This window comes from Ailuropoda melanoleuca, chromosome 2 (assembly GCF_002007445.2).
Source record: "Ailuropoda melanoleuca isolate Jingjing chromosome 2, ASM200744v2, whole genome shotgun sequence".
Lineage (NCBI taxonomy): Eukaryota > Metazoa > Chordata > Mammalia > Carnivora > Ursidae > Ailuropoda > Ailuropoda melanoleuca.
In genome coordinates, this window is record NC_048219.1 from 139,463,128 (window position 1) to 139,490,477 (window position 27,350).

Sequence of the window (27,350 nt, forward strand, 5' to 3'; positions counted from 1 at the left end):
GCGACCTGAAGCTTAGAATACACTGAACTTGGTGTGTTGGGGAATGGGGTAGGGAGGGGAGTCATGGGCAGTAAAGGGAGCATCCCGGTGCCACAGCCCTGAGGGGGAAGTTGGCGGGAGGGCGGTCTGAGAAACAGAAAGGTAGCCAATATGGCTTGAGCTGAAACAAGAGGGAATGGCTTGTAGTGAGCTAGAGGAGGCCAGCAGGGCCCTGGGGTTCAGGGACTTCAGTTCAGAACCGAAACCTCCAAAACTAAACATGGGCAATTGGTCTTTTTCCCCTTAAATATTGTACCTGCAGCAGGTGAGTACAAAACCACTGGTATTTGAATAGTACCCTTGTAACAGAACAAATTTAGACTACACAGATAGCAATATTGACATTTCAGAGTCTGAGAGCTAATATTCAGTGGGAAATGGTGTTGTTTAACATGTTTTAATTATTCTAATAGCAATGGGACATCCCTGAAGAATTTGGGAGAGTGATAAAATCTAGTTTGCAAGGTCTTTAAAAAAGAATTTCTATCAATATAATTCATGCATTTGAAAAAGTTGTACAGAAGAGCTAATAGTATGGGGGGCTGGGGGCTCAGTTGGTTAAGTATCTGACTTCGGCTCAAGTCATGATCTTGGGGTCCTGAGATAAAGCTCCACATCGGGCTTCTCCCTCTGTGCTCTTACTCTCTCACTGTTTCTCAAATAAATAAATTTAAAACTCTTAAAAATAAAAAAAATGTAGAGCTTATAGTAATAATAAGTAATATTTTTTGCTCTCCAACCTCTTTCCCACCCACGAAGCCACCACTTTACCTTCCATTTTTATTCTTCAGACAGTTTTCTTATCTCTATATATGACTATACGTGCTTATCTCTCTATTTCTGGATTTATGGAGTTCAGACAGTGTACTGGACACATCATGTGTGCTTGCTTCGATTTCTTCAGGCTCACCTTTCTCCCAGTCCCGCAGCTCGCCCTGCCCAGGCCAGCCCAGCCCTGACAACTAAGACTGAGCTTCTGGTTCCACTGCAGGAGGCCTTCAGGCCCGGTGCCCAGACCTGGCTTCCCCAGTGGGACCAAAGGGGTCCAGTGATTCAACCTGCAAGGGGGTGGGCGTGGTTAATCTCCTGGCAGCACATTTGACCAATGGAAGACAGAAAACAAAGGGAGGTTACAGTTATGCTTTCTCTTCTTTTCTCCCTCTGACGGATTGTTCCAGGCACAAATTTCCATACGTTCTGTCCAAAGAGGTCCTTTGTGACTGAGTGGTCACCTGCTGAGGAACCAGCTACATTTGTTTGAGGTCCTTTATGAAGCAATGGCCAGCGCAGTAATTCAACGCCTCGTATTTGCTGCCAGTCCTTTCCTGATTCTCTTCCGGATTCCTTAAGGCTTGCAGAGCTGGGATGGCACATCCTAAGAAAGCACACCCTTAAGCTTTGCCTCAGGCTATTTTCTAGGAAAATTAGGCTAAGACAGATATTGCCAATCTTATCTATTGATTTACAGCTAGGACTTAACACCATCACTCACGTCTTTCTCCTATGTGCCTATAGTCAACTCATTGTTCTTAGTTCTATTAGCTATGCTTGTAACTTTCAGCTTCGTGCTTGTAACTTTACTTCTTTTTGCAACCACCAGAGATAGGATCTCTTGTCTCTGGTATTTTGCAGAATGAAGACACTGGTATCCCTTTCCTTCTTTCACTTCCCCCCCTTCCATTCCAGACTTCTGCATCATACTTTCACATGCTTCAAGTCAACAGCATTTACATCCTGTTCTCTAATCATGATCGCAGTCATGAGCACACCATGAACGCGCACACTCACGTCGTGTCTTTCCACAATGTCAGCTTTATTCGGTCATAAAGCAAAGTGAAATCACAACTATAAGCAGGTTCAGGATTCCAAACTCAAGGACAATTCACCGTGTGATTAAACTTGGCTTCTTACACGGCACACAGAGCAGGACAGAAGACAAGCCCCCCAACAAATAAGCTAACACAAGGGTGCAGAAAGTTAAGGAACCAAACTTGAAGTCCGCCTGGGGGCACGCAGTTGAGATAAGGCCTCAGTCTGGTCCGGGTCAGCTCTTGGCACTGACTGCTTCCGATGTTCAAGCGGTGAAGGATCTCAGTTCTGTTCAGAGATCCAAGGGGCAGAGTCTTCGGCAGCAGTTGCCTTTTTAAGTGGTCAGACATAGAGGGGTCATGCCTGAAGAGTCTGACAGCTTGCTGCCAAAATCCTTCCCTTTTTAGGGGCACCTGGGTGGCTCAGTCAGTCAAGTGTCTGCTTTCAGCTCAGGTCATGATCTCAGGGTCCTGGGATTGAGCCCTGTGTTGGGCTCTCCACTCAGTGGCGAGTCTGCTTCTCCCTCTCCCTCTGTGATCGCCCCTGCTTTCTCTCTCAAATAAATAAATAAAATCTTTAAAAAATAAATTAGTTAAAATTTTTAAAAAATCCTTCCCTTTTTAATAGGGATGTAATCAGTTTGGGGTCTCTGCAGACCTCCTCTGGTTCTACTCCTTATCAGTTCCGGGGTGTCAGCTGACGTTGTCCCGGCAAGATCTCCTAGCTGAAGTACCTTAACTGCTTGCATCCTTGCTTGACACAGGCTCCTGCTTGACACGAGAGACTCCATTTTGCTCTCTACAATCATCTTCTGTTATTTTCCTAAGTGCTGGGTCTAAATTCGAAGCTCAATGTACAGTGCATATACTGTGATGACCAGCCATTGAAAAATAAATGTTCGCTGAGAGTTGCTGTATTTTAGGCATTGTTCTCTAGGCTGTAGTGATACAACCATGAACAAAACAGAAAAATCCTCACCCTTCTGGAGCTCTCACTTCAATGGAGAGACAAAGTATAAACAAGATAAATATGTAAAATATATAGTTAATGGGTAAGAACTAAGAAGATAAAATGTATAGGTAATGGGCAAGAACTAAGAAGAAAATAAAGGAAGGAAGGAGAACAGGAAGAATCAGGCTAAAAGGTTGAAATTTTAGGTAGGCTGGGCAGGGAAGGCTGCACTCAGAAGGTAACCTTACTTAAGTGAGGGAGAAAGACAAATGGCCATCTGGGCAAAGGGAACAGCATTCAAAGCAAAAGGAACAACATGTACAAGGCCCTAAGGCTGGAGTGCGCTATGCTGGAATGACAGCACGGAATCTCATATGGCTGGAGCAGATTGATCATGGGAGAGGTGTCGAGGAGAATAAAGAGAAGAATTAGGGAACAGATTGTATAGGGCCGTGTTAAGTCCTAGTGAGGATGCTGGCTTTTGCTGTAGGAGAGATGGGACACCTTGACGGGGTTTTGAGCAGCAGAGTGACAGGATCTAATATGCTTTTTGACAGGATCACTCTGGATATTGTGTTGAGAAGAGACTGAAGGCGGGCAAGGAGGAAGCAGGAAAACTAGTTAAGAAACAGTTGAAATAATCTAAGTACGAGATGGTGGCTTGAGATAGAGTGGGAGCAGTGAAACAGATGAGACGTGGTCAGAATCTGAGCTTGCATTGAAGTAGAACCAATGTAACCAGTGAGTGGTTGGATGTGGGAGAAAACCAATGGAGTTAAAGAACGACCGTACGGTTTTTGACCCCAGCATCCGGAAGAGTGGAGCTGTCCCCTAACAAGATGAGGAAGACGGTGAGAAGAGCAGGCTTCAAGGGAAAAGATCAGGGACCCAACTGTAACTGGTTTGGGCTGCTGTTTTCATTCTCTATTACTGCATAACAAATCACCCCAAAACTTAGTGGCTTAAAACGACAATAATTAATTGCCATGGCTCACAGTTTCTGTGGGTCAGGATTCAGATAGGGTTCAGCTGAACAGTTCTTATTTAAGGTTTCTCATTGAAACTATTGTCATTTTCGCACTGAAAGTCCTGGTTCCTGGGGCACCCCTTCCAAGGATGCACAAAATCATAAGTTTCAGTGATGGGTGCCAAATTTGGGCAGGGGGTGGGGGGAGTACAAAACCCATACAGTGGCCAAAAAATAGGGATTGAAGGCAACACTGTTTTTAGTGCCAAATGAATATAGTGTAAACTCTCGGCCCAAAGCAGTCACTATCACTGAGTTTTCCCCTGACCACTGATGTTGGCAACATGATTTTCAGTTCACAATGATGGATCACCTGTTACCTCCTCTCAAGTGATAGGAGTTAAGTTTACGATTCAAGCGCATTGTGATCCTGTCATTAACAGCCATGTTTGACTTGGCCTATGGATTAACTGTTGTGCTTTGTATTCAGATTATTTCGGCCACCTTGGATCATCAGGATAGATCCCCACCCAAAATTTGGTTCAGATGTTGAGACTGATGCACACACCAAGAGGCTGTGGAAAAGTGAATTTATTTACATCCTTGAAGTCTCTGGGGGAGGGCAGGACAGCCATCTCCCGCAGGCCCGGGAGAGAGCAGGGAAAGGAGACAGACTGGCTTGGGGTTTCTGTGGTGAGAGGGTGGGCATGGGAAGAAGGTTCCCAGGGTGGGTACGGGTTGTGTGGTTTGAACCAGCACCAAAAGAGAGAGCAGGCTTTCATAGCAGCTTGCCCAGATGGAGGGCAGAGGGGGGGCAGGGAAGGGATGAGGCTTAAAGCTATCAGTAGCCCAATATCAAACGGAGTCAGCCTCCTATTACAGAGATAGCACTAGGTTAATTTTTAACACTGCGAATATTGTGACAATGTTTTTAGAAGTTCAGTCACGAAAATGGGAACACATGTGACATGACAAGCATGATCCAGATATCACTGAAAAAAGGCGGCTAAATGTGTTGTTCTATGACAGAAGGAAAGACACGTACAGCTGGACCAGGGAAATAAATAGCCCGAACAGAGCATGTGGTACCATATGCAGAAAATAATTTTAGGTCGGACACAGCAGAAGAGGAGATTGTGAACACACACGTGGAGACTGACTCTCACAAGCCTGGCATTACCCAAGGAAGCACTACGTTAATCACACATTTGTCTCCCCACGGTACCAATGCTCAGTTGAAAATAGCGACCACAGGGTTCGTGTGGGAATACCACATGAATGAACGCACAGTAGTTTATCATTCCTTTTGTGGCTCTATGGACCTGAGTGCAGTTACCTTTATTGATTCACGGGCTGACACTAAAATGTCCTGTGGGGAAACTTGAGAACAGAGATGTTGGTCTCCGTATTAGGCTGCTGGGCCGCCATAACAAGGTACCACACACCAGGCGGCTTCAAACAACAAAACAGCCTTAGTCCCTCATAGTTCTGGAGACTAGATGTCTGAAATCAAGGTGTCAGCAGGGCCGTGCTCCCTCTGTGGTTCTAGGGAGGAATCTGGTCCCTGCCTGTGTCCCAGTTTCCGGGGGCCCTAGCAATCCTTGGCATTCCTTGACTTGTAGCTTCATCAGTCCAGTTTCTGCCTTCATCTTCCCACAGCCATTTTCGTCCTGTGTCCAAATTGCCCTCTCCTTAAAGGACACCTGTCATATTAGATCTAGGGCACGCTAATCCAGTAGGACTTCATCTTAACTTGATTGCATCTGCAAAGACCCTATTTTCAGATAAGGTCACATTCACAGGTTTCATTTGGACACGACTTTTGGGGGCAGGGAGACACTATTCAACCCAGGACAGCCCCTTACAGTGTAGAGCTCATTCTGTTGGATCTTACCTGTGATTGCACTTTCTATAATACATTGAATAATGCATCGGATTACAGCAACGAAAAAATGTTCACCCCCTCTTAGGTATTTTAATTTGAAAAGTGGAGTCTCAAATCATTTTCTTGGTTTCTATGAAGATTTTAATAAAACTGTAGAAAACAGAGAACAAAAGATTGTTGATATCTTGCTCAAATAATAACTAGACTTTGCTCTCCTATCTGCATATTCAGCAGAGAGCGCAAATGTAAATCCTGACAAATTCTATTCAGTCTATAAACTTCTATAATGTAGACTTGATAATAGCAGTCAACATGAATTTACATGTAACTGTATTCAGTTTAACCATGACATAAAAGAAAAAAACGACATCTTAAAGGCTGCAGACAGTTCAGAGGAGTATTATCGGAAAAGGAAACAAAGATTTAAAATAACCTACTTATAAGACAGAAAAAAAAGCATGTCACTGTTATTTTTATTAAATATAGGTAACACCTGTTTAATTAATGCTACTGTATTTATGTTCTTTTAAAATATCTTATGTTTCCGTATCTTAAGAATACATAACAACATGGCCTATAAAATTTAAATATCCAATATAAAGTTTAAAAAGAGATAGAATAAATTGCTATACCCAAGGACAAGAAGGAAATTATAAAACATTGTTGCTTTTCTCATACATATTATTTATTTAATTAGTCCTGCTATTAATTACTTCTAAATGCCATTGTCAACTAGTCCAGTTACTGTTTATTTATGTACTTATTGTAGCATTTATGTTTATGGCCATATATAGATGCCTTCTGCTTTTGCGAGTAAGTTTCCAAATAAAAATTAGAAAGAACTCCATTAGTTTTAGACATCATAATCAATTTTTCTATTTATTTAATGAAATTTAAATCTGAAAAAAAAACCGAAAAAAAAGCTGAAAAAAAAACTACTTTGAAGCTAGCAACCATTTTTTTAATAGGAGGTAGACAATATTTAACATTTTATAAGATGAGGATTAATTGTAACTGAAATAAATATTTCATTATATGATTTAATAAAGTGGGTACTAACTATGTTATTTAATAATGTACACCCAATCTGAAAGAAATCACATGAAAGCTGTATCTGTGGCTTTTATCTAAAGTGTCAAAAAACTCAGTAGTCCCAGGAATCCTGCCATTCACACTGAAAAGAATCTGTGTTATTAATTTACAGTGATTTGCTGTCCAAAATTCTTTCCTTCTAGCTAATGACTTGGCCTTAAGGATGAATATTAAGAAAAGCTAAAAAGATTTGCTGTTTAAATACTTTTAAAAAGCCATTTTGAGCGTTCATTGTTTTTCACCAATCTTCTGTGGACTCTCCCCCAAGAGCACTCTGTGCTCCTGACAGTAGCCTGGGGGTGGAAGAAGCCAGGTCTTTCCACAGAAACTGTCTTCGTCACTCCCATCAACCACTCTACAAAGTTTGACAGGTGAAAATGTTTCAACGTTTCAAAATACCTATTTCTAATGCTGGTTCCACCTTAACTGAAATATACGTAGAACAGAGAAAGATAGGAAATCCAAAATGTTGATGATGTCTCCATTCATGTGAAAAGGAACTGCCCTTTGGCTTGGCCCAGGAGGTACTTGCACCTTGGGGCCACCTCTGAGCTTTGAGATGGGTGAGAGGTATGCCTTTCTTTTGTAAAGTGAGAGGAGAAGCAGAAACATTTTAAGAAAGAGTTCATACAGATGTTGAGGACCCAGTGGCTGATTCCCTTAAATTCTTTTCTTCTTGGAAAACAACCATAGTTTAAAGACCACTGGTGTAGGAGAGGGGGAGCAGATGGACTAAGGACATACGGCCTGGTGGTGGGGCAGCACTGACAACCCCCTGGAGGTTAACAGTAATGAATTTAAAATGAAACTAGTCATGTGTTTTCCATTAGCCACAGTCTGCTGGACTAATACAGGCATGAGGAAGGAAGAGAACTGGATTTCACCAGGGTTATGGATTTAACCAAGCATGTAGTTTTGAGAATCTAAAGATATGATACAGTGGTCAACAGGAAAAAAGAGAGAGAGAGAGAGAAAAGAAAGGAAATGTAATCATAGTGCACTATTAGATTCTGCAGTGATACATTTTTATATAGACTTTAGCTCCTGACACATTATACTCTCTAGGACCAGTCTGTCTAATGATCACCTCTCCAACCCCATCTCTTTGTTGTGGATCTAGACCTTTTTCGTTCTTATATTATCTTGGTAAGGGTTTTGAGGGAAAGAGGTAAGTGATATATATGAGCGTAGTTTGTCATTTTGAACAGAAAGTTCTCAAATTACATTTTAAAAGATCACTCTGGCTCTCAGAGAATGGATTTGGTGAAAGAGGCAAGACTGGATATAGTAACCTCAGGATAATCTTTGTAGTAATCCAAGTGTGCTGGTAGCTTGATCTAAAGTGGTAGAAGTGGAAATGAAAAAAAGGAAATGGTGTGGAGTTGTTCAGGATGTAAGACTGACATGACTAGATTATGGAAGGGAAATGGGGAATAAAAGAGAGGAATTTGCCCAGGCTTCTTGAGAATGGCTGTACTCACTAAGCTAGGGAACACTGGGAGAGGGTGCATTTCTGGTAGAAGTCTAGTTCTGTAGTAGAGCTATTGAGCTTGGACTATCGTTGGTATCCAAGGGAAGAGGTCAAGAAGGCACATGCTATATGAATTTAGGGGTGAGGTCTCAGAAGGAGACATACATTATGGAATTATTGATGGTGTATCAAAGGACAACAAACCAAATGAATGGATGGAATCTGTTAGAAAATGAACACAGGGTAAGAAGGGAAGGGGGTCGTAGTATACTGTAAAAAAAATGACCATATGCTCCTCTCATCCTGCTTTGCATGATTCTTTTACAAAATGATTTTGTTTCTCATTTGCTTTGACCAATAGAATACAGGGAAAATAACGTGGGAATCTGAGCCTAGATATCAAGAGGCCTTGCAGCTTCTGCTCTTGCCTTTGAGACTACCATGTTAAGAAACCCAGACTAGCGTTCTTGAGGGTAACTGACAATGAGAGGGAGACCCAGCCAATAGCCATCACTAACCACCATACATGTGAGTAAGGTCATTTTAGATTATCTGGGCCTCAGGTCACCATCAGATGACCATAGCTGCATGAGTGACCCTAGGTAAGAGCAGCAGAATGACATAAAGGTCATGATCACTTACCCAAACCAGCCCTAACTTGCTGACCCACAGAATGATGAGCAAATAAAATATTTACTATTTTGTTTAAAATATATATATATATATATATATATATATATTCTATTTTTTAAACCAGTAAGTTTTGAGATAGTTTGCTGTGCAGCGATAGACCACCAATGCAGGAGCCCAGGAAGGAGTCTTGAGAAACTCCAATATTTAAATGACGGGCAAAGAAACAATAAGTGCCCCCCGCAAAGTGGTAGCCAGAGAAATGGGGAGAAAAATCAGAAAGGTATAGTGCCACAGCAACGGCAATAGACCCACAGAGACCAAGGAGAGTTTCATGAGTGAGGGAATGCCAACAGTGTCAAATATGGCTGAAAGGTCAAATAAGGTGAGATGAAAAATGCCTATTGGATTTCATGACATGAAAGTCCTGAAAACTCAGTGACATTCAGGGCAGAGGGAAAATTGGTAAGTTCGGTTTTAGCCAGGTGCCTAAGTTTGAGTGCCTAAGGAATGTCTAAGTCTGTAGTTAGATTATACGAGCTTGGAGCTCAGTGGAAGGATTACGACTAGTCAGCATGTAGGTGGTAAAGCAACTAGTCGGCATGTAGGTGGATGAGATGCTCAGGGAGCCCATGTAGCCTGGCATGGGGAGGGGATCTTGGGGGCACACTGAGACTGTGGAGGGTAGGCACAGGCTGAAAACACCACAAAGTAGCTCATGAATTAGAAGAACTGGGAGAAAGCGGTGTGTGAAAGCTAGAACAATAGTATTTCAAAAAGGGATGAGAAGTAACTGTCAGACACAGCAGAGAGCCTGAGAAAGACAAGAACCAGGAAGGCACCCCCATTGAATCTGACACCATTTGCCCGAGCAGTTTCAGCAGCCAGCTGTGGCCGGCAGCGTGCTGAGCAGACTGATGTGTAAAGAGAATCCAAGCCAAGAGAGAAAGAGGACACTTTTAAGTGCCAGGTGTTTTGGGGTTTGACTCATTTTGTTTTAGGCTATTTGACTTAAGCTTGTTTATTAACTGTGGGGGGGGGGAATGTAATTTAAAAAAAAAAACAATGGAATGTTATACTCTAAAGGGATTTTTTCCAATATTTGCTTTTCTAGCTTTCATGAAAAATCATATTTGTATTTAGTTTTTACAATATCACTCATTTCAATATCTATAGTTGGTTAAAATTTGCAGATTTGTTTGCTTTTCCCATTACAATTTTTAGGTTAATTGTTTCCTGATTAAATTGCAGAGGGATAAGGGGCGCCTGGCTGGCTCAGTTGGTAGAGCATGTGACTCTTGATCTCAGGGTTGTGAGTTCAAGCCCCATGTTTGGTGCAGAGTTTACTTAGAAAAAAAAAAAAGTTGGGGAGGGACAGGGGATTGTTCTCACTTGGAGCTATCTTCAAATCACAGAGGAAGTGTCTGGTGTTCCAAGAGTTCCCAAATGATGCTAAGAAGTGAAATTCCCTGGTCAAATAAATTTGAGAAAGGCTGTACATTTAAAATCTCCCTCTGAGAGATTAAGTTCATTAACATATTAAAGTCCTGAGCCATCCTACGTTAAGCAAAACAAACAAAAAACCTGTTTAACAGTTTAACAAATTAATCCCCACCCCCAAATGCTTTTTATTCTGTATGTTATTAGCATGGCAGAAGAATTTCCCCTGAACACCAGTTCAGGAAACCCTGCGATAGCAAATTGATTCTACCTATGTTCTGTGGATTCCTGTTAGGTTTTAAAATACAGAAGTTCTTCTCCATCTTATCTGTGTAATTAAGGATTCACATTACCTCAGGGACTTAGAACCATCCCTAGACTTTCTACAGTGAAGAATAGTGGTGACACCACCAATTACCTTGGGGACCCCTTTATAACACCATAGTGAAGGGAATTAACAACAGAGTGTAGAGAAGGGGTGCCTGGGTGAGATCAGGCCCCACATCAAGCTCTGCCCTGAGAGCAAAGTCTACTTGTCCCTCTCCCTCTGCTCCTCCCCTGCCCCACACCCTCCCCTCAAGCATGTGCGAACTCTTTCTCTTTTCTCTCTCCCTCTCTCAAATAAATTTTTAAAATCTTAAAAAAAAAAAAAAAGGTTGAGGAGAGGATGAAGATGGTTGAGGAGAGGTCAGCAAAAGACAACATCTTTAATTAATATTAATGAAATTTCCCACTCTGTGAAAAGATTGGTAGTTTTATTAGAAACTTTTCTAGAAAGATAGGATTGAGAACAGGATCAAAGTGCCTCTTTACATGTCTGGAGGAAGTGATCAGCTAAACTACAATTACTTTAAATTAAGACATACAACTGGAGATAGTGACATATTTTGAGGTTCCAATGAAATTATCATGATATAATCCTCACAGAAATGGGTGATCTAACTATGGACTGAAGGGGGAAAACTGTGGAGCACAGATATGTCAGCGTGGCAGTGTGCAGGCTCTGGCATCACGCAGAGAAGAGCAGAAAGCAATGGGATTCAGGTTGGTCCTAGTGTGAACCCAGATGGGGCCTAGCCTGAACTGGCAGCCAACCTTACCCTGCCCATCTTTTTTTCTTTTTTCTTTTCTTTCTTTCTTTCTTTTTTTTTTTTTAAAGATTTTTCTTTATTTATTTGACACAGAGAGAGAGAGAGACAGCGAGAGAGGGAAACAAGCAGAGGGAATGGAAGAGGGAGAAGCAGGCTTCCCACTGAGCAGGGAGCCTGATGTGGGGCTCTATCCCAGTGTCCTGGGATAATGACCTGAGCCAAAGGCAGACACTTAACAACTGAGCCACCCAGGCACCCCTACCCTGCCCATCTTTTAAAGTGATTAGTACAGCTTTTTTTTTTTTTTTAAGATTGCTATTTCACATATACACTAGCATTTAATTTCAACCACACATCAAGAATTGGAAGACAATCATCATTAACATGAGGTCTAAAATAATGTTTTGGCTCCAGGCTCCCTCTACTGTCTCTGCAATAATAGACAAACATTTTGTGCCACTCTCCTGACTAGATTCCAATATTTGTGAAGGTCGAATAAACACAATTCTTGTGCAATGATAAAAGGATATCCTCAGTATGATAATCAGGAAGTTCAATATTTGGAGAGAGTTGAAAAATTATAAACTAGTTAATGAAATATTTACGTAGATGGAACCATATAAAGTTGTCATTATTTGACTGTGTTTAATCCACAAATGGCTATTTCATACAGTTCAACCTTATACATGAACATGTAATTGTGAAAGATTAGTAAGGGGTTGTGTATGTCTGTGTCTGTGTATGTGTGTGTGTTAGGAGTGGTTATTGCTTTTAATCTCTATTATGAAATTCCCTAAATTCATTGGTTAACTTACATGATGCTTCTTGACCAAAATTAACTACAGGATATGTTAAGTCCAGTGTCTTATATACAATATAGTATATCCTACAACTTGGGTTTAGAAGAAAGAAATCTGCTTTCGGGTTAAAAAGTGTGAAGATACAAATGTTTCACACGGGAAAGTAAATGAAACAGATGTAAAAAAGCCTTGTGTTTACAAGAGGAAAGCTGGAAATAAAATAGTTAACATTGTAACTGTGAAAGGAGGAAGTAGGGCAATTTGCATATACTTCAAACAATCTCACACTATTGTGAAAACCTGCAAATCCTGGAAAGAATTAGAGGTAGAAGCCAAAGTCAACACACTTCAAGTACCCTTGATGTTTCAGTCACTAAGGAGAAAGCATCTTCTGAGTAAGTTCCCACTCTGCACAAAATAAATATTAATTCTGTTGTTGGTAATTTTCCAAAGAGTTAATATTTTACTGTTCAGAATTTTATTTCTTAAGTCTGCCTTTGAAGCTGGGAAAATGCTTTTTGAAGTTCTGTTTTTATCGTCCTAGGAATTTTACTCTAAGAATGAAAGATGCTATCAAAGATTTATTTACAAAGATGTTCATCAAAACCTTATTTTTATAGTTACGGTCCACTACTTTAGTTTTATGCCTAGCACAGTGCCTGATACATAGCAAGCACTCAATAAATGCTCTCGAAATTAAGAATTACAGGAGAAAAGTTGGAAATTTCCACATTGGGAACTGATTGAATAAATTATGAATAAATTGTGGCTTATACATATTATATAACATTATATGGCCATTAAAAATGTTTTGAAGACTTTGAAGACATCAGGAAAATGTTAAGACATGGGAGAGAATGTTAAGCAAAGAGTGATGCTAGCAATGTGTGCCCTAATACTAACTTTATAAATATATGCACACGCAAAGGCTAGAAGTAAAAAAGAAATTACTGACTGAAGTGATTTTTATTTTTTCTTTGTGATTCTATGTTGCAAATTTTTTATCATGAACATGTATTACTTTTGTAATCAGAAAAACACCAAATGTTGAACACTTTTTATGATGTTCCACTAATATTCAGATCTGCAATAAAAATGTATTCATTAAAAAACATGGAGTGTAAAAAAAATAAAAAAACATGGAGTGTAATAAGAGATAGTTGTTACAGGGTGATTCAGTATTTGGATGGGTGATTGACTTTGTCCCTTCTCTTTGTCAGAACAAATCCTCACTACATAGATACTTTGGGTAATTTATTCAGTGGCCTGAATGCAAGAGCCAAAACTAAACCATGCTCTACTTTTGAGTATTACACCAGTGATAACTTCTGCATAAAGGTTATAGAGAGGGGTGAATTATTTCTAAGGTTATGCAAAGATGAAATGTGATATTTCTTCATCAGAGAGACATAAAATAACCATCATGGGTTCAAATAGGCACTTTACCTAAATGATCTTTAATCCTTACAGCTATCCTGGAAATAGGTACTTATATTCATATACAGAATATTATAGTATAAATATTAATAGCTAAGAGTTATTGATCAATTGTCGTGTGCCATGCTCTATCAGAGGTTTATTTTCTCTCATTTCAGGTTCTAAGCTATCAGGGCAAATAGCGTTATTATCCGCACCTTGCATTTGAAGACCCTGAGGCCCAAGGTGGAAGCCAGATCTGTCTAACCCCCTCCTCCATGTAGAGATAATATTTTTATTCTCCAAGGTCATTAAACCATTTTTGTCCCTTCTTTCAGAAACAATAAATAACATTGAAAACACTGCATTCTACAAATGGACTTGAGCTCTTCAATTGGGGGAAAGGAGTAGGAAGAGGAAGTTTAATCCATTAAATATGGGGTTTCCTTACATCTCTTTGGAATAGGATAATGGGAATAGCCAGTCAGACATTACTCATTTATCAATACTAAGCAAATTCATCAAAACTAATGTTTTAAGGGTATTGATAGAAAAATATGAACTTCCCTTTGTCTTGATTGAATGAGAAGTCTCTCTCTTATTTTTTATTTTTATTTTTTTAAAGACTTTATTTATTTGACAGAGGTAGAGACAGCCAGCGAGAGAGGGAACACAAGCAGGGGGAGTGGGAGAGGAAGAAGCAGGCTCATACCAGAGGAGCCTGATGTGGGGCTCGATCCCATAACGCCGGGATCACGCCCTGAGCCAAAGGCAGACGCTTAACGACTGAGCCACCTAGGTGCCCCTGAATGAGAAGTCTTCAAACTTAATACATCATTTATGTAATGGTGTTCCTATAATAGTAGAGATAGTGGTTTTCTATGTCCTTATCAAACTGGGTATGTATTTGTCAATAACTCATTGAGTTCTTTAAAAATAACCCTTCCATTCTGGCTTTCTTCCTTTGCCTCCTTCCCTCCATCCAGGAATCCGAGGAGATTGAGTAACATGGACAGATGATTAAGATAATTTAAAGATAACTAAATCTCTATATACACTTGGTTCCTGAAGTGGTCCAAGCATTTCAATTTTGATGACGATTATGATAAAATTTACCATTTTTAAAGCATCTTCTACATGTCAAAGCTTTATATACTTTGTTATTTGAAGCACACAATCATTTACCAAAGTACATATTCCCCAAAAGGTACCTAACCCCAGAGGTTAATTAGCGATTATACCTCCGGTGGCTACTTAGTGAAATTCGAATACAGATTTGATTCCAGCATACCGGCATCTTTCAAAACCTGTTGCCTGGCAACAAATCGATCCTAGAGACTTCCTGATCCCAATTGGAGAAAAGCAACCAATTCCTTCCTAGAAGCCAACCTTGAGGGACGATTAGAATTTTCTAATAGAAGTGTTCCCCCACCAACCCCTTTTGTGACCAAACAATTATTTAGGCCGTAAAAGCTCCCATTGGCCAAGGTCAATTTCACATCCTAGGACTTGTCCCCCCGCTGGTAGAAGAGGAGGGTCCAAGACCCCCAGGAAATTCATAATTTTCTTGGGGCGACTTCAGGTTGGGGACCAAGCCCTGCAGGCGACATTTGTTCATCCACATCTAGGGATAAACTTCTCTCCCAACTCAAGACTTCTTTTACTTCACACCTTTAAAACAGGAACGAGGCCACCCCGCTCTTTTCCCTCTCCCTGCCAAGAAAAGGATCAGGTCTGAACAACGACATTCCAATCCCCCTCCTTTCTTCATTTCTCAAAGTAACGGGTGCAAGTGAGGACGTGTGTCCGAGATTTTGTACACCCAATGCTCAGCGCGGCGGAACAGCTGGGCTCTCCCGAACCCAGGTTTCTCGCCCCGCCCCCTTTGTGATTCCCCGGGCTTGCTCCGCCCCTGTCCCGCCCCTCAGCCCCGCCCCAGGCTCGGCCCGCCCCGCCCTCCGCAGCGCCCTGGACTTGCACCGCCTCCTCAGGCTTGCCTCCCGGGCCAGCCGGAGGCTCGTCCCGTCCGGCTACTCGCGTCTCGCGCCCTCCCACGCTACCCGGGCGCGTCCCGCCTCCTCCCCCGCCCCTCAGCTACTCTCCCAGCTTGCCCCGCCCCTGCCCAAGCGCTCCTTCCGCCTCTGCACGCCGCTGCTGCCCGGGCTCCAGTCGCTAGCTGTCTCATCTCCATGGCGACACTGTGTCTCTGGTTCCCCGCTCCCAACTCCGCGCGAACCGCGAGCTGGGCTGGGCTTCGGTGTCTACCCTCCGGACCCGCGGTGTGAGAGGACCACGAGCGTGTAAGAGGCACTGCGGCGACTGCGGGTCGCTCTCTCCCCTCCCTCGCGTGCGGACAGAGCCAGCCCTGGCCTCCGACTCCCCCAGGCCCCGCGCCTGAACACGCGAACTTCTCTGCCCCCTCCAGGTTCGGGCTCCGGAGCTCCGCGGCTGTCGAGGCGGCGCGCGAGAAGGTAGGCTCCACGCGGCTGCTGGTGCACCTCGGACTTGGCTTCCTCCTTTGGCTGTAGTCAGGCACTCCCGAAGGGATATAGTATTTGTATCTACATGGGTGGGAGTGGTAACTGGGCAGTTCCGACAGGCGGTCTACACCACCATTCTGTGACCTCCGATTCGCATGCGCCAACCCCCCCTCTGCCGCAAAACAGTGAAAATAAATAGCCTTGTTGCATCTCAGAACTTCCAGCTACTTCATTCCATCCTTGCCCCCACCTCCTTTTTTAAAAAAACTTTTTTTTCTCTTACTTTTTTGGGGAAACAGCTTAATGACCAGTAGGATCCAGCATTCGCTGACTGTACTTAAGATGTCAGTACTTGCTAGACATAACTTGCTCGACCATAAAAAATTCGTGTGGAATTTGGACAAATCATTGAACCTCCCCGGGCCATGTTTTCATCTTATGTAAAATGAGGGGCTAACAGTGGATTACTTCTAAGGTCTGGTCTTCAGCCTTTTGTGAGGTGACGAGATTGACTTGAGATTTCCTAAATCAAGATGTGTGGCCTTTGATTACTCAAACTACTCTGCACTGCGCTGCTGTGGCGTTTAAATTAACACAGGGCATAATTATAAATTTATCGTTTGACTTCCCATAGGGCATAGTGAATTGGGCCAATTTGTTCTTACCCCAAGAGACTCCTGGAAGTGACTTTTTAAAAATAAACCTGAAAAAAGACACTGAAAATGTCTTTTGATTTGTTTCATTCTCCATAAATCAAATTCAGTGATCCCCAAATCCACCTGATTGATTTATTGATTGGATTTATGTATTTATCTATCTAGCTATCTATCTCAGGAAAACAAAGTTTTTTCCAGAGGTGAATTCCAACACCTTTGTAGGGATTCCACTGCACTACTCCAGAATTCTAGAGCTTCCTATCCCACCCCTCACCAACACCGTTTGAGCTAAATGTTGAGTGTTTTCTCCCTCTTATTTGCTCCATCCAGTCTCAAGTGTGCACTTAAAACTGGCTTTCTTAGAGTTCACCTTCCGCGCTGTCCTTGCTAGGTGGTAGGTAATAATGTAATAGGAAGAGGAGGAGTTGTAGTAATTATAATTGTAGTAGGATATAGGTGCTGTTATTCATTATTAGCTATTTATATTAACTTCACAATAACTCTGTGAAGTAGGTAGTATTTTTGTCCTCATTTTACAGTTGAGGAAAGTGACTATTAATTCATTCTTTGCCTATTGGAATACTAGGTGGCTTATAAAAACAAATAGCCCCAAAGGATAAAATGATTGCACAAATGGGATGGAGGAACATGTATATATCTTCCAATATTACAAGAGAAACCTCAAATGAGAATTTTGTGAAATCTGAATTTTGAATGCTGCTAACTCATTTTATGAAAGGTTTTTCGAAACCTATAGAATCCAAATAAATCCTATTTGGCCCCAATGGCGGCTGGTTAGTGAACATTTACCTAGAGGAGTAAAGGAATGAGACATTTTATGTTCTTTTTTTAGTACTAAGTCCTTATAATCTGGTGCGCATATCTTAAATTGAACCAGTCACAAATCAGGTGTTCAACAGCCACATATGTGTAGTGGCTACCATATTGGATAGCAAAGGTCTACTTTAATACTTTCTTTTGCTTTCTTGCTTCCTTCCTATTCAACAAATATTTATTGAGCACCAATTTATGTGATACTTGAGTTTTTCTGTTCTTTGTAGCCAAAAAAACTAGCTGAACTAATTGGGCCTTTGGGGTTTTTGTTGAGAGAGTCACTTTTTCCAAAAGGCTATATCACATAAAACTCATGTTTTGTACCATGTGTAGAAAATCTGTCCGCAATGAGAAGAATGAGACTCACTTGCAGGGAGAAGCCGAGATGAACAAGGGAAACCCCCATGCCCCTCCTTGAACACAGCTGTATCCACTATTCTGACTTCCACACAACTTGGGTATTTAACTCTTGGATTTTATGAGCCAACCCTTTTCTTCTTTTGCCTAAGCTAACTTGAGTACGGTTTCTGTAACTTACAACCAAGAGTCCAGACTAATATAGCTAAGAAGTCAAGAACTAAGCCCTTTCTTTTAGAAATGAGCCCATAATTGGGGCACCTGGGTGGCTCAGTCAGTTAAGCGCGTGCCTTCCTCCTAGGTCATGATCCCAGGGTCCTGGGATCGAGCCCCACATTGGGCTTCCTGCTCAGAGGGGAGTCTGCTTCTCCCTCTCCCTCTGCCCCTTTGCACCCCGCCCCCGCTTGTGCTCCCTCTCTTGCTTTGTCTCAAATAATTAAAATCTAAAAAAAAAAGAAAAAAAAGAAAGAAATGGGCCCATAATGACCCCCACCCTGACCCCCAAGGTACATTTTAATTTACAAGATAAACAGAATATTTTCAAACACATATTATCACATAATTACGCCATTATAAATCACTTTGTCATGTACATTTTAAATATTTATTTAACAGTATACATTTATCTTCTGATTAATACTAGCCATCTTTCTATATTAGTCATTCAGTATTTTTTTCTTAATAAAAATAAATCTGCACCTGCCTTTTCCCAACTCTTTTCCTCAGAATCATCCCTCCGAATTCTTTGGGCCTTTCTTTTTCATTATAAGAGCATTCTAAGACAATTAAGTTACTTACATCATTCCAGTGGTTTTATCCATTCAGTCAATATCTGAGTGCCTTTAAAATGGTATGGGAGCCACACTCATGAATAAGAACCAGTTTGTGCTCTCCAGAAACTTCTATCCTGGTGATATAATCATTCCACCACTCTAGTTATCTGTCTACATAATGCTCATGGATGTTTCCTTGACTGATTCTTTTACTCCACCTGCTCCTTAAATGTTGGTATTACACCCAGGATTCTCTTCTGGGCCTTGTCTTGTTCTACATGGGTCATGCTACCCTTTCCCACTTTTTCACAGCTATCCCACACGTCATCTTTTCTCTTGAGTTCTAACTCTCTGTAATAGAATTGAACACCACTTGATTTCAGAGGACCTACAGACATCTCCGAATCAGAATTTCCCTAAAACAAACTCATTATCTACCCCCCAAGAATGTTCCTCCCCTGGTACCCTCATCCTAATCATCCCCACTAGAACCATCAACTTCTTTTCTTCTCCCTCACTTCTATGTCTAGTGATCCTAAGTTTTACCTCTCTTTTGGTTCCAAGTGTACCTTTCTGGCTTTGTACATTATCTTTTTTCCCCAGACTAGAGTTTGGCAAATTTTTCTGTAAAGGGCCAGATAATATGTATTTTAGGCTTTGTAGGTCATACAGTCTTTGTCGTAACCATTCATCTCTGCCATCGTAGCCTGAAAGCTGCCATTGACAATGTACATACAAACAAGCATGTCTGTATTCTAATAAAATTTCATTTATAAAAGTAGGCAACGAGGGATGCCTGGGTGGCTCAGTTGGTTAAGCGTCTGCCTTCGGTTCAGGTCATGATCCCAGGGTCCTGGGATCGAGCCCCACATTGGGCTCTCTGCTCAGTGGGGAGCCTGTTTCTCCTTCTCCCACTGCTTGCCGCTCTGTCTGCTTGTGCTCTCTCTCTCTCTGTCAAATAAGTAACTAAAATCTTAAAAAAAAAAAAAAATAGGCAGTGAGTCATATTTGGCTCTTGGGCTTTAGTTTGCCAGCCCCTGATCTGGACTATTATAATGGCCTTGAAACTGGTTTCCCCACCTCCCATTCTTTCTCAGGTTTACCCTCCACAGAATTTCTTTTCTAAGATAGATCTAATCATATGATTATTCTTCAGAGGCTTGGTTTGCTTTCCATTGACTAGTGGTTAAAATTCCACATCCTTCGTACATGGTAATTAATGACTTTTCAAGTTTGCTCCCACATATATATCCAACTCCATCTATTGCCATTTTCTAAGACACTGTTGTTCTTCCCCTTCTTTTGACTGCCTACTTGGCTAAATAAATATCACCTTCACCGTGAAACCTGACTCTTGCTTCCCATATCAGGTAGAATAATACCATATTCTAGCGATACTTGTAGAAATCATACCTGGGGGAATATAGCAAACTTGGAGGACAGTCCTCAGAACTGGATTCTGGAACTGGACAGTTGTTCAGGGACAGCTCTGTTGACTCTCTTCCTTTGTCTTTCCAATTCTGTCTTCACTGCCTCTGACTCTCCTTGGGTACCCCCAGTCCATGAGCTCAAAAGAAGGGATTTGATTGACCCTGTTTGGGCAGTATGGAAAACTATATTAGAAGGAGTATATAGTACAGTACTTTGAAGCGTGGTCTGTCCTGTATATGGGAAGTTAATACTTGTTTCCCCTATAAAATTCTGAGCTTCTCTCGTATCCTCAGAGCTTTTCACAGACGTATCTGTGCTAAGGTACATGGTAGGCGCTCATCAGATATTTGTTGTAAATAGACATTGAATATCAGAACATGAAATAGACATGGAAGTCGGGAACTATCATAACTGTGTTGTTCCCATTACCACTGGGACTGTTGAAATACACCAGAAGAGTCTGCCCATGTTCAAAATCCAGTGGGTATACTTCATAGAAACTCAAAGACTGATTAAATGACTGTTGTGATGTTAACATTAACCATATACAATAGTAATGAATATACGAGGTGTGCACCTCAATACCATTCTTTCTGAATACCATGACCCCAATTTGCATGGGAACCACTGGGTGGAGAAGAGAATTGAAGTAAAGAGAATTAAACCACAAGACCAACATACAGCTTACATGCCCGTAAGAGATAGATAAACATAGAGATAAAAATAGTGTTGCAAATTTGAAGTGGTATTTGTTTTTTTTTTTTTACTAGATAATACATTTATTTTTTTTCAAAGGTCAAGAGATACAAATGGACATAAATTAAAAATATCCCTCCTACCCCAGTCCTGTAGCCATCCCTTTTTCCTACTCAGAGTCAACCATTATTATGTTTCTTTTCTGAAAGCATTTCCTTTCAGAGATATTTTTGCATACTGATAGTTATTTGAAAAATACATATTACTTATATAATGGCTGGACCTCATTCTGCTCAGCTTATCAGTCACTGCTTTAACTCTACCTGTGTTCTCAATTAGTCTGTTTTTTTCCCTGGAGTCAGTGATCTTTTTAAGCAAGTATCATTACTTTGGAGCTTATGTGATTTTTTAATTAATTAATTAAAAGTCTTCAGAGCTAGTCTGCTTGTCTCAATCACAATAAAACCTTTTTATTTCCCTTAGCAATCTTAACCAGCCCCATAGGACATCGTCCCAGTTTTTCCTTTAGATAAAACATCATGTTGTTTCTACAGCCTCCCTCCTGTGTGCCAGGTGCTGGGCTAAACACTTTACCAGGTCATCCTATTTAATCCTTACACTGATCCAATGAAGTTGGTGCTATTGTGGTTCCTGTTTTACAGATGCAGGAGCTGAAACCTAAAGAAGTTACGTAACCTACTGAAGCTTACATGGGAAGTGGTAGAACTGGGCTGTGAATCTAGTCTCTTGCACTAAAGAGCCCCAACTCTTGAGTAGCACTCTGTAGTGCCCCTCACCCCAGAGAATTCAATTTTATGAAAGGAGATTAAATGGACATTTCCTAGGTAATGATAAATCCAGACCCAGCAGAGCCTGGATTTCCATCAAGGGCTGGGATCTGCCCATCCTAGGTTTTTCTTTTACCAGGTGAAAATGGGAGAATTGTATGCACTGATGTTTCATCCAGGTAAAGGGTAGAATGTAGCAATTCATCAAGATCCTAGAGCTAGAAAGGAGAGAACATAAATATAAAGGGGATGTCTACTCACACATATGAGTAGCCACAGGATTGTGGAAATCTGTGGAAAGTACCTCTCAGGACAGGTCATCTTGGATTTCTTTTGTTAGGGTCTTATTTGGTTCATTATTGCGTTGTTTCAGCTTTTGAGCTCTACTGCCCTAGAGAAGTAGGGCATTATCCTAGAGTTTGGTCTTCTGCAACTTTTTTTTTTTTTTTTTTAAGATTTTACTTGTATTTATTTAGACTGAAAGAGCGCTGGAGTGAGCCTGGGGGCAGGGGCAGGGGCAGAGCAGAGGGAGAGGGAGAGAGAATATCAAGCAGACATCATGCTGAGTCCTGAGCTGGATGCCACTGGGCTCTTCAGGCGACCCTGAGATCATGACCCGAGCCAAAATCAGGAGTCCAATGCTTTACCCACTGAGCCACCCAGGCACCCCTGGTCTTCTGCCACTCTTTCCGGTATTTTGTTTTTTGCAAGAATTATCTAGACAAGACAGATGCTGTAAAGATTAGACCATATAAATTATTTTTAGGATACTTTAGATCTCTTTTATTACCAATTTACATAGTTTCTGAATAATTGGCTTTAGTATGAAATTATATTTTAGCTAGATAGTAGAAATGTTTATATAAAGGCTATGCATAAATTATTTCGAATACCTCAAACTAAAATAATAATGCTAGTTTTTATTTTTGCTTCTATTTTAGGTACCAAAATATAAACAGAATGGCAGATTGCTAGTGTTTGACCCAAAGGGTAAATGATTCATTACTTAAAAAGAATGTTTCGTTACCATTTTGTTCTAAATAAGAAGATAGTCTACTGGAGTGATTGAATGTGGTTGAAGTCTTAGTAGTTAAATCCTTTATTATATTGCTTGTCATTCAAAAAATGCTGAAGTGTATTTGCCAATCAGGAATTTCTGTTAGGAACATCAATACAGATAAAATACTGAATTGGTTTTTTTTTCTTCTCTTTCAGAAAAAGTGATGAGTGAACCAAATGAAGCAAAGTCAGAGTAAGAAGACTCTCTGGTTGTGCAGCTGATCTGTCACATGCCTTTGAAGCAATTAGAACTAGATAATGCGATCATTTGTCAGCCAATTAAATTTGAACGGCCGGAAATGCCTGGATTAGCACTTTAGATTTTGCTTCAGTCAAAGCAATTGTTACTTAGATAAAAGAACATTTAAAATGAAAAATGAATTTTGATAAAAAATTTAGAGGTATAGATAATAGTCATTTCTACTTTTTTAAATGCTTAAATACCAAGTAGTCTGTATTTTACTTATATAACTTTCATTGCTCATTCCTATTTCCTTTTGATACTTGCTCATTTCGAGAATATCCCTTTAAATGAATATTTGCTTCACAATTAAAGATTCTTTATTTACTATGAGATGGATCATTACTACTAAATAAGGGAAACTGATCACCCCAATTAGTTGAAGGGACTAGTGTTAAAAAGAATCATGGTCCATTTTCAGTACAGTAGCTAAATATGAGGTCCCTGCTTTGTTCAAGGCACTGATTCTAATAATTCAGCAAAACCCTTCCTGATATGATCATCTCCTACCTCCTGAGAAAAAAATTCTATTATTAATTCCATGAAAAATCATACTTTGAAAGTTGGTCATAAAACATATTCATGGAGATCCATTATTGGCAGATTGGTAGAATGGTGCCAAACTGCTGTTATTTTGGCTTATTCTGAATAAAATTGGCTGGGAAATTTTTCACCTTATGCAATATATATTTTAATTTTCGTACTGTCAAAGCTAAAAATTGAAATTAGAATCCACCTTGGCTTTTGTTGTAAATTATATATTAAATACATATTTTTGTATTAAAGAGAAAGAATGTGTAACAGATCAAAGACAGAGAATCTATGTTTATTTCAGATTGTTATAGATAATCAGAAAAAATAGATGCCCCCCTAAGTATATTAACCTATATGTAAATATGTATCTATATCCAATTACATAGTTGAAACATATTTAAATTTTAAAAATATAAGAAAATTTTAGTAGTCTTTGAAGGAAGTATGATATAACTTTCAATAATAATAATAATAGTAGATCATTAATGAAAATAAATTACTATTGTGTCTGTGAATACCGATGTTCACAGATTGTGATAAGCAGTGCTGGAACTGAAGCAAGGGGTAGTCCACATCGTGAGTTAAAAACCCCAGGGATAAATCAAATGCAGCCTAGGCCAAAATAGGAAAGCAAAGTGATTACTTGTTCTCTTCATCTCATTAATAATTGCATCTGCTTATCAAACTAATTTTTGCAAGGACAAAATATCATGTTCTCTTCAGTTCACTTGTAGGGAAGAGTTTGGGTTTGGTTTGATTGTTGTTTGGTGTGAGGGAGGAGGAGGAATTGTTAGTGTAGCCAATAAGCTTCACATGTGTGTGACTTTGTCACCTAGGTGCCTTACCCAGAGTTCAAGGTAACCAGGGCCAGTCCTGGAAAAAAAATGATCAAGTAGGAAAATAGAAAATCACAGAGGACCTTTGCTTGAGGAGCAGTGTGACCTGGAAAGTTGATGAATTTTCTCAGAATAGCTTTCATTCTACTCTCTACCTCCCTACTGGTGGCACGTCCTCCTCTGTCCCCTCCAGCCCCCACTCCCCCTTCCTCCTTTGTTAAGTGAAGCAGTGGGAGTGCGTTTGCCTTAATCTTCTCATTGCTTCTTTATTCTAGTCTGAGGCATAAGGAGTGCATGGACTCATAAACAAAGAATTTCAAATTTTTGTGCATGTGAAGCCCACATTTATTATTTCCTCTCTTCCCCGTGGATCCCGTGTGTGAAAGATTTTGTCTACGCAACAAATTGCACTTAATTAACAATTTGCAGCAATAAAAGTAAAATATATCTTTAATGCTAGATGAAGTTTTATAGATCTTGGACCTTTGATCTGTTGGGTTTGGGTTCAAGCTTTCAAGTATCCTTAAAGATGTGGGGGGAATGGCCGAAGTAAATCCACAGCATTCAGTTGAAAAAATTGTATTTATAGGTTTTCCATGATCATATGTTTTATCTCTTCGAAGATGAATGACAGGTTTTTTTTAATTTCTATTTTTATACTTTAAGTAAATGCCTCTTTGGATGTAGACCAAGATTGGCAAGCAAACTTTGTACCTTACCAACACAAGTCTCTCTAAATGTAGCTAGGACATTCTCAGAAAAGTAAGTTTTAATCAATTTTGGTTTTAAGCCTATGTTTGACAAGTTTAAATGATTTTTAAAACAAAGTTTACTTTGTTTGCTGAAAAAATTATTAATGCCAATAAAAATTTGGGGCCATTTCATAAATATGCCAAAAGCTCTTAACACATTTTTAGGAACAGTCCTAAAATCTAGGTTACCTATGTTCTAACATAAGTATGTTTCAGTAGGATGTCTAACTTGACTGACTCTCTAACCTAAGTAGAAACTAAAATATCTTCCATTTCCAAAGGATATTATGTAAAGTAAAAATCTGAATCTTTCCTCAACTCTAAGTATTTGAATTAAGGAAAACAAATATTTTACAATATACTAGCTATCTATTTTTCTTAAATGGTTAGAGGCATTACCGTAAATAATGTCACTTTCTCAAATGGAAGTCAAAAGATGATAGTAGAAGACGAAGTTGGACTTTGGGCCTTTGATTCTTTGAAACTATATGAAAAAGACTACAGAAAGTGAGCAGAAAAGGAATTCATATTTTACTGTTAAAATGATGATTTTGTCAATTCTCATATGTATTTTTATGGCATGTTCACTGCTTCCAAATAGTAATATCCCATTTAATATTGGGCATTGACTTCCACCGTGTTGTGTCATTAAGGTTATTAGAGGAATTTCCAATTATTTAAATACCCCAAACTATACCAGATAAATTCCCTAAGGGATATAATTAGTGACTATGTAAGTACCATATCTCATAGATTCTAAAGCACACATATTTTCTTCATATTTTAACATTTCTTACAATTGATGGCATCTTACACTTAAACTTGGCAGTGCTTTTTCTTTCTTAAGTAACAACAGTATGTCTTATAATAAATACATGGTATCTTAGAGTCAACAAAACACTAATTTGTTGGGGGGAAGACAGTAGAATTCTTTTATTTAGATTAGGTATTAAAGCCTATAAATTCTAGTAATCATTTGTAGCAAGCTTTGACATAACAGGAATCTCACTAGAAATTAAATATTAACTGATTTCTCAACTTTTTTAGATGTAGAGTTTAATCTTGGATGCTTTTTTTTTTTCACAATTAGAAAATCGAGGAGGGCAGAGGCAGAACAAATGTAAATCAACTTTGCATTTTTCATTACTAGAGAGGGGTTTTGCTTTAGCAGCGTATATTGAGGAAGTGAAGATTCTGTTCCCTCCCATAATATTAAGAATATAACAAGCTCTTCCGCCTGTTTGCTAAATCACTGTACAAGATCACTGACATAACTGTACTCATGTTCATATGTCAATGGAAAAAAATGCCACCATAACTGGGGAAAGAAAATGCTTCACATCTTTTTATATCTTGACATGCAAAGTAGAAGTTCAGTTTTTTTTAATTTGGTAAAGAAGATATATTAAAAGAATCTTAAACCACAGAAAAGAGACTTGGGATTATTTTTCCACCAGCATAAGGACCTGTCTTTGTAAACAGAGTGCACCATACAAGAATCCTCTGTCTTAATGCCTTATTAGTGACATGAAGTTTCAGGCTTAAAGGCTAAAAGAGAAAATTAACCCACTTTTATTTTAGCTACTTAATGAAAAAGCAGGCTACTTTATGTTACGACCAAGGTTTGATATTAGTGTTGGACTCTCTCCATAAGTGTAGCATTGCTATTAGCAATGGTAAGAATTGGTTTATAAATCTAGAAAAAACCTCAAGGCTAGTATTCCTAGTTTTATTCCAACATATTACAATGATGTGCCAAAGACATTCATATAATTGATTGCTTGTATGCTCTATGCTAAAGAACCCTGAAAAGATTTTAGGGATTGTTACACAACGACAAATGCCAAGTAGAAATAGAATTTTAATTATCAGTAAAAATTATTTTTAATGCTTTTCCACAAAAAAGGTATTACATTTTAGTTATTCAGTTTATTATTGGTATATTTTGTGTTTATATTAAGTGTGTATGTATGAATGCATATGAAGCTTTAAGGAGAACCGTGACCCAGGAAACTACTTTTTCACTATTTACTTTAACATTTAGGAAGGAAGTCTCTTCAAAAAATATTGAAAATACAGCTTCTTTAAAGAATACTGAAAATAGAGTATCTTCAAAAAGCATTGAAAATAAAGATACAGAAATGAATCTACAGTCGAAGCTACGGTCATCTTCCTTCTTAAAGGAAAGCACAGGTGATAACATTTGTTTTATGTAAATGTAGCTTCTAATTGAGCCTTCCTCCATGACCTTTGGGATATTGACAACTCTGTAGGTCTGGAGCGGATCATAGGAACCAGTAATTTTTGAAATTCATGTACCAC

At 39.7% G+C, this 27,350-nt stretch overlaps 1 protein-coding gene across 1 annotated transcript in view; it reads left to right on the top strand.

The window, feature by feature from the left end:
- The first annotated feature begins 10,957 nt into the window (after positions 1-10,957).
- The window catches only part of ERICH2 (glutamate rich 2), a 43,466-nt gene continuing 27,073 nt past the window's right edge, over positions 10,958-27,350 (top strand). The window contains exons 1-7 of the mRNA XM_034642248.1: positions 10,958-10,971; positions 15,520-15,891; positions 16,017-16,062; positions 22,548-22,596; positions 22,822-22,858; positions 24,943-25,038; positions 27,073-27,221. Of these exons, the coding sequence (XP_034498139.1) occupies positions 10,958-10,971; positions 15,520-15,891; positions 16,017-16,062; positions 22,548-22,596; positions 22,822-22,858; positions 24,943-25,038; positions 27,073-27,221 (763 nt within the window). The remainder of the gene's footprint in view (positions 10,972-15,519; positions 15,892-16,016; positions 16,063-22,547; positions 22,597-22,821; positions 22,859-24,942; positions 25,039-27,072; positions 27,222-27,350) is intronic.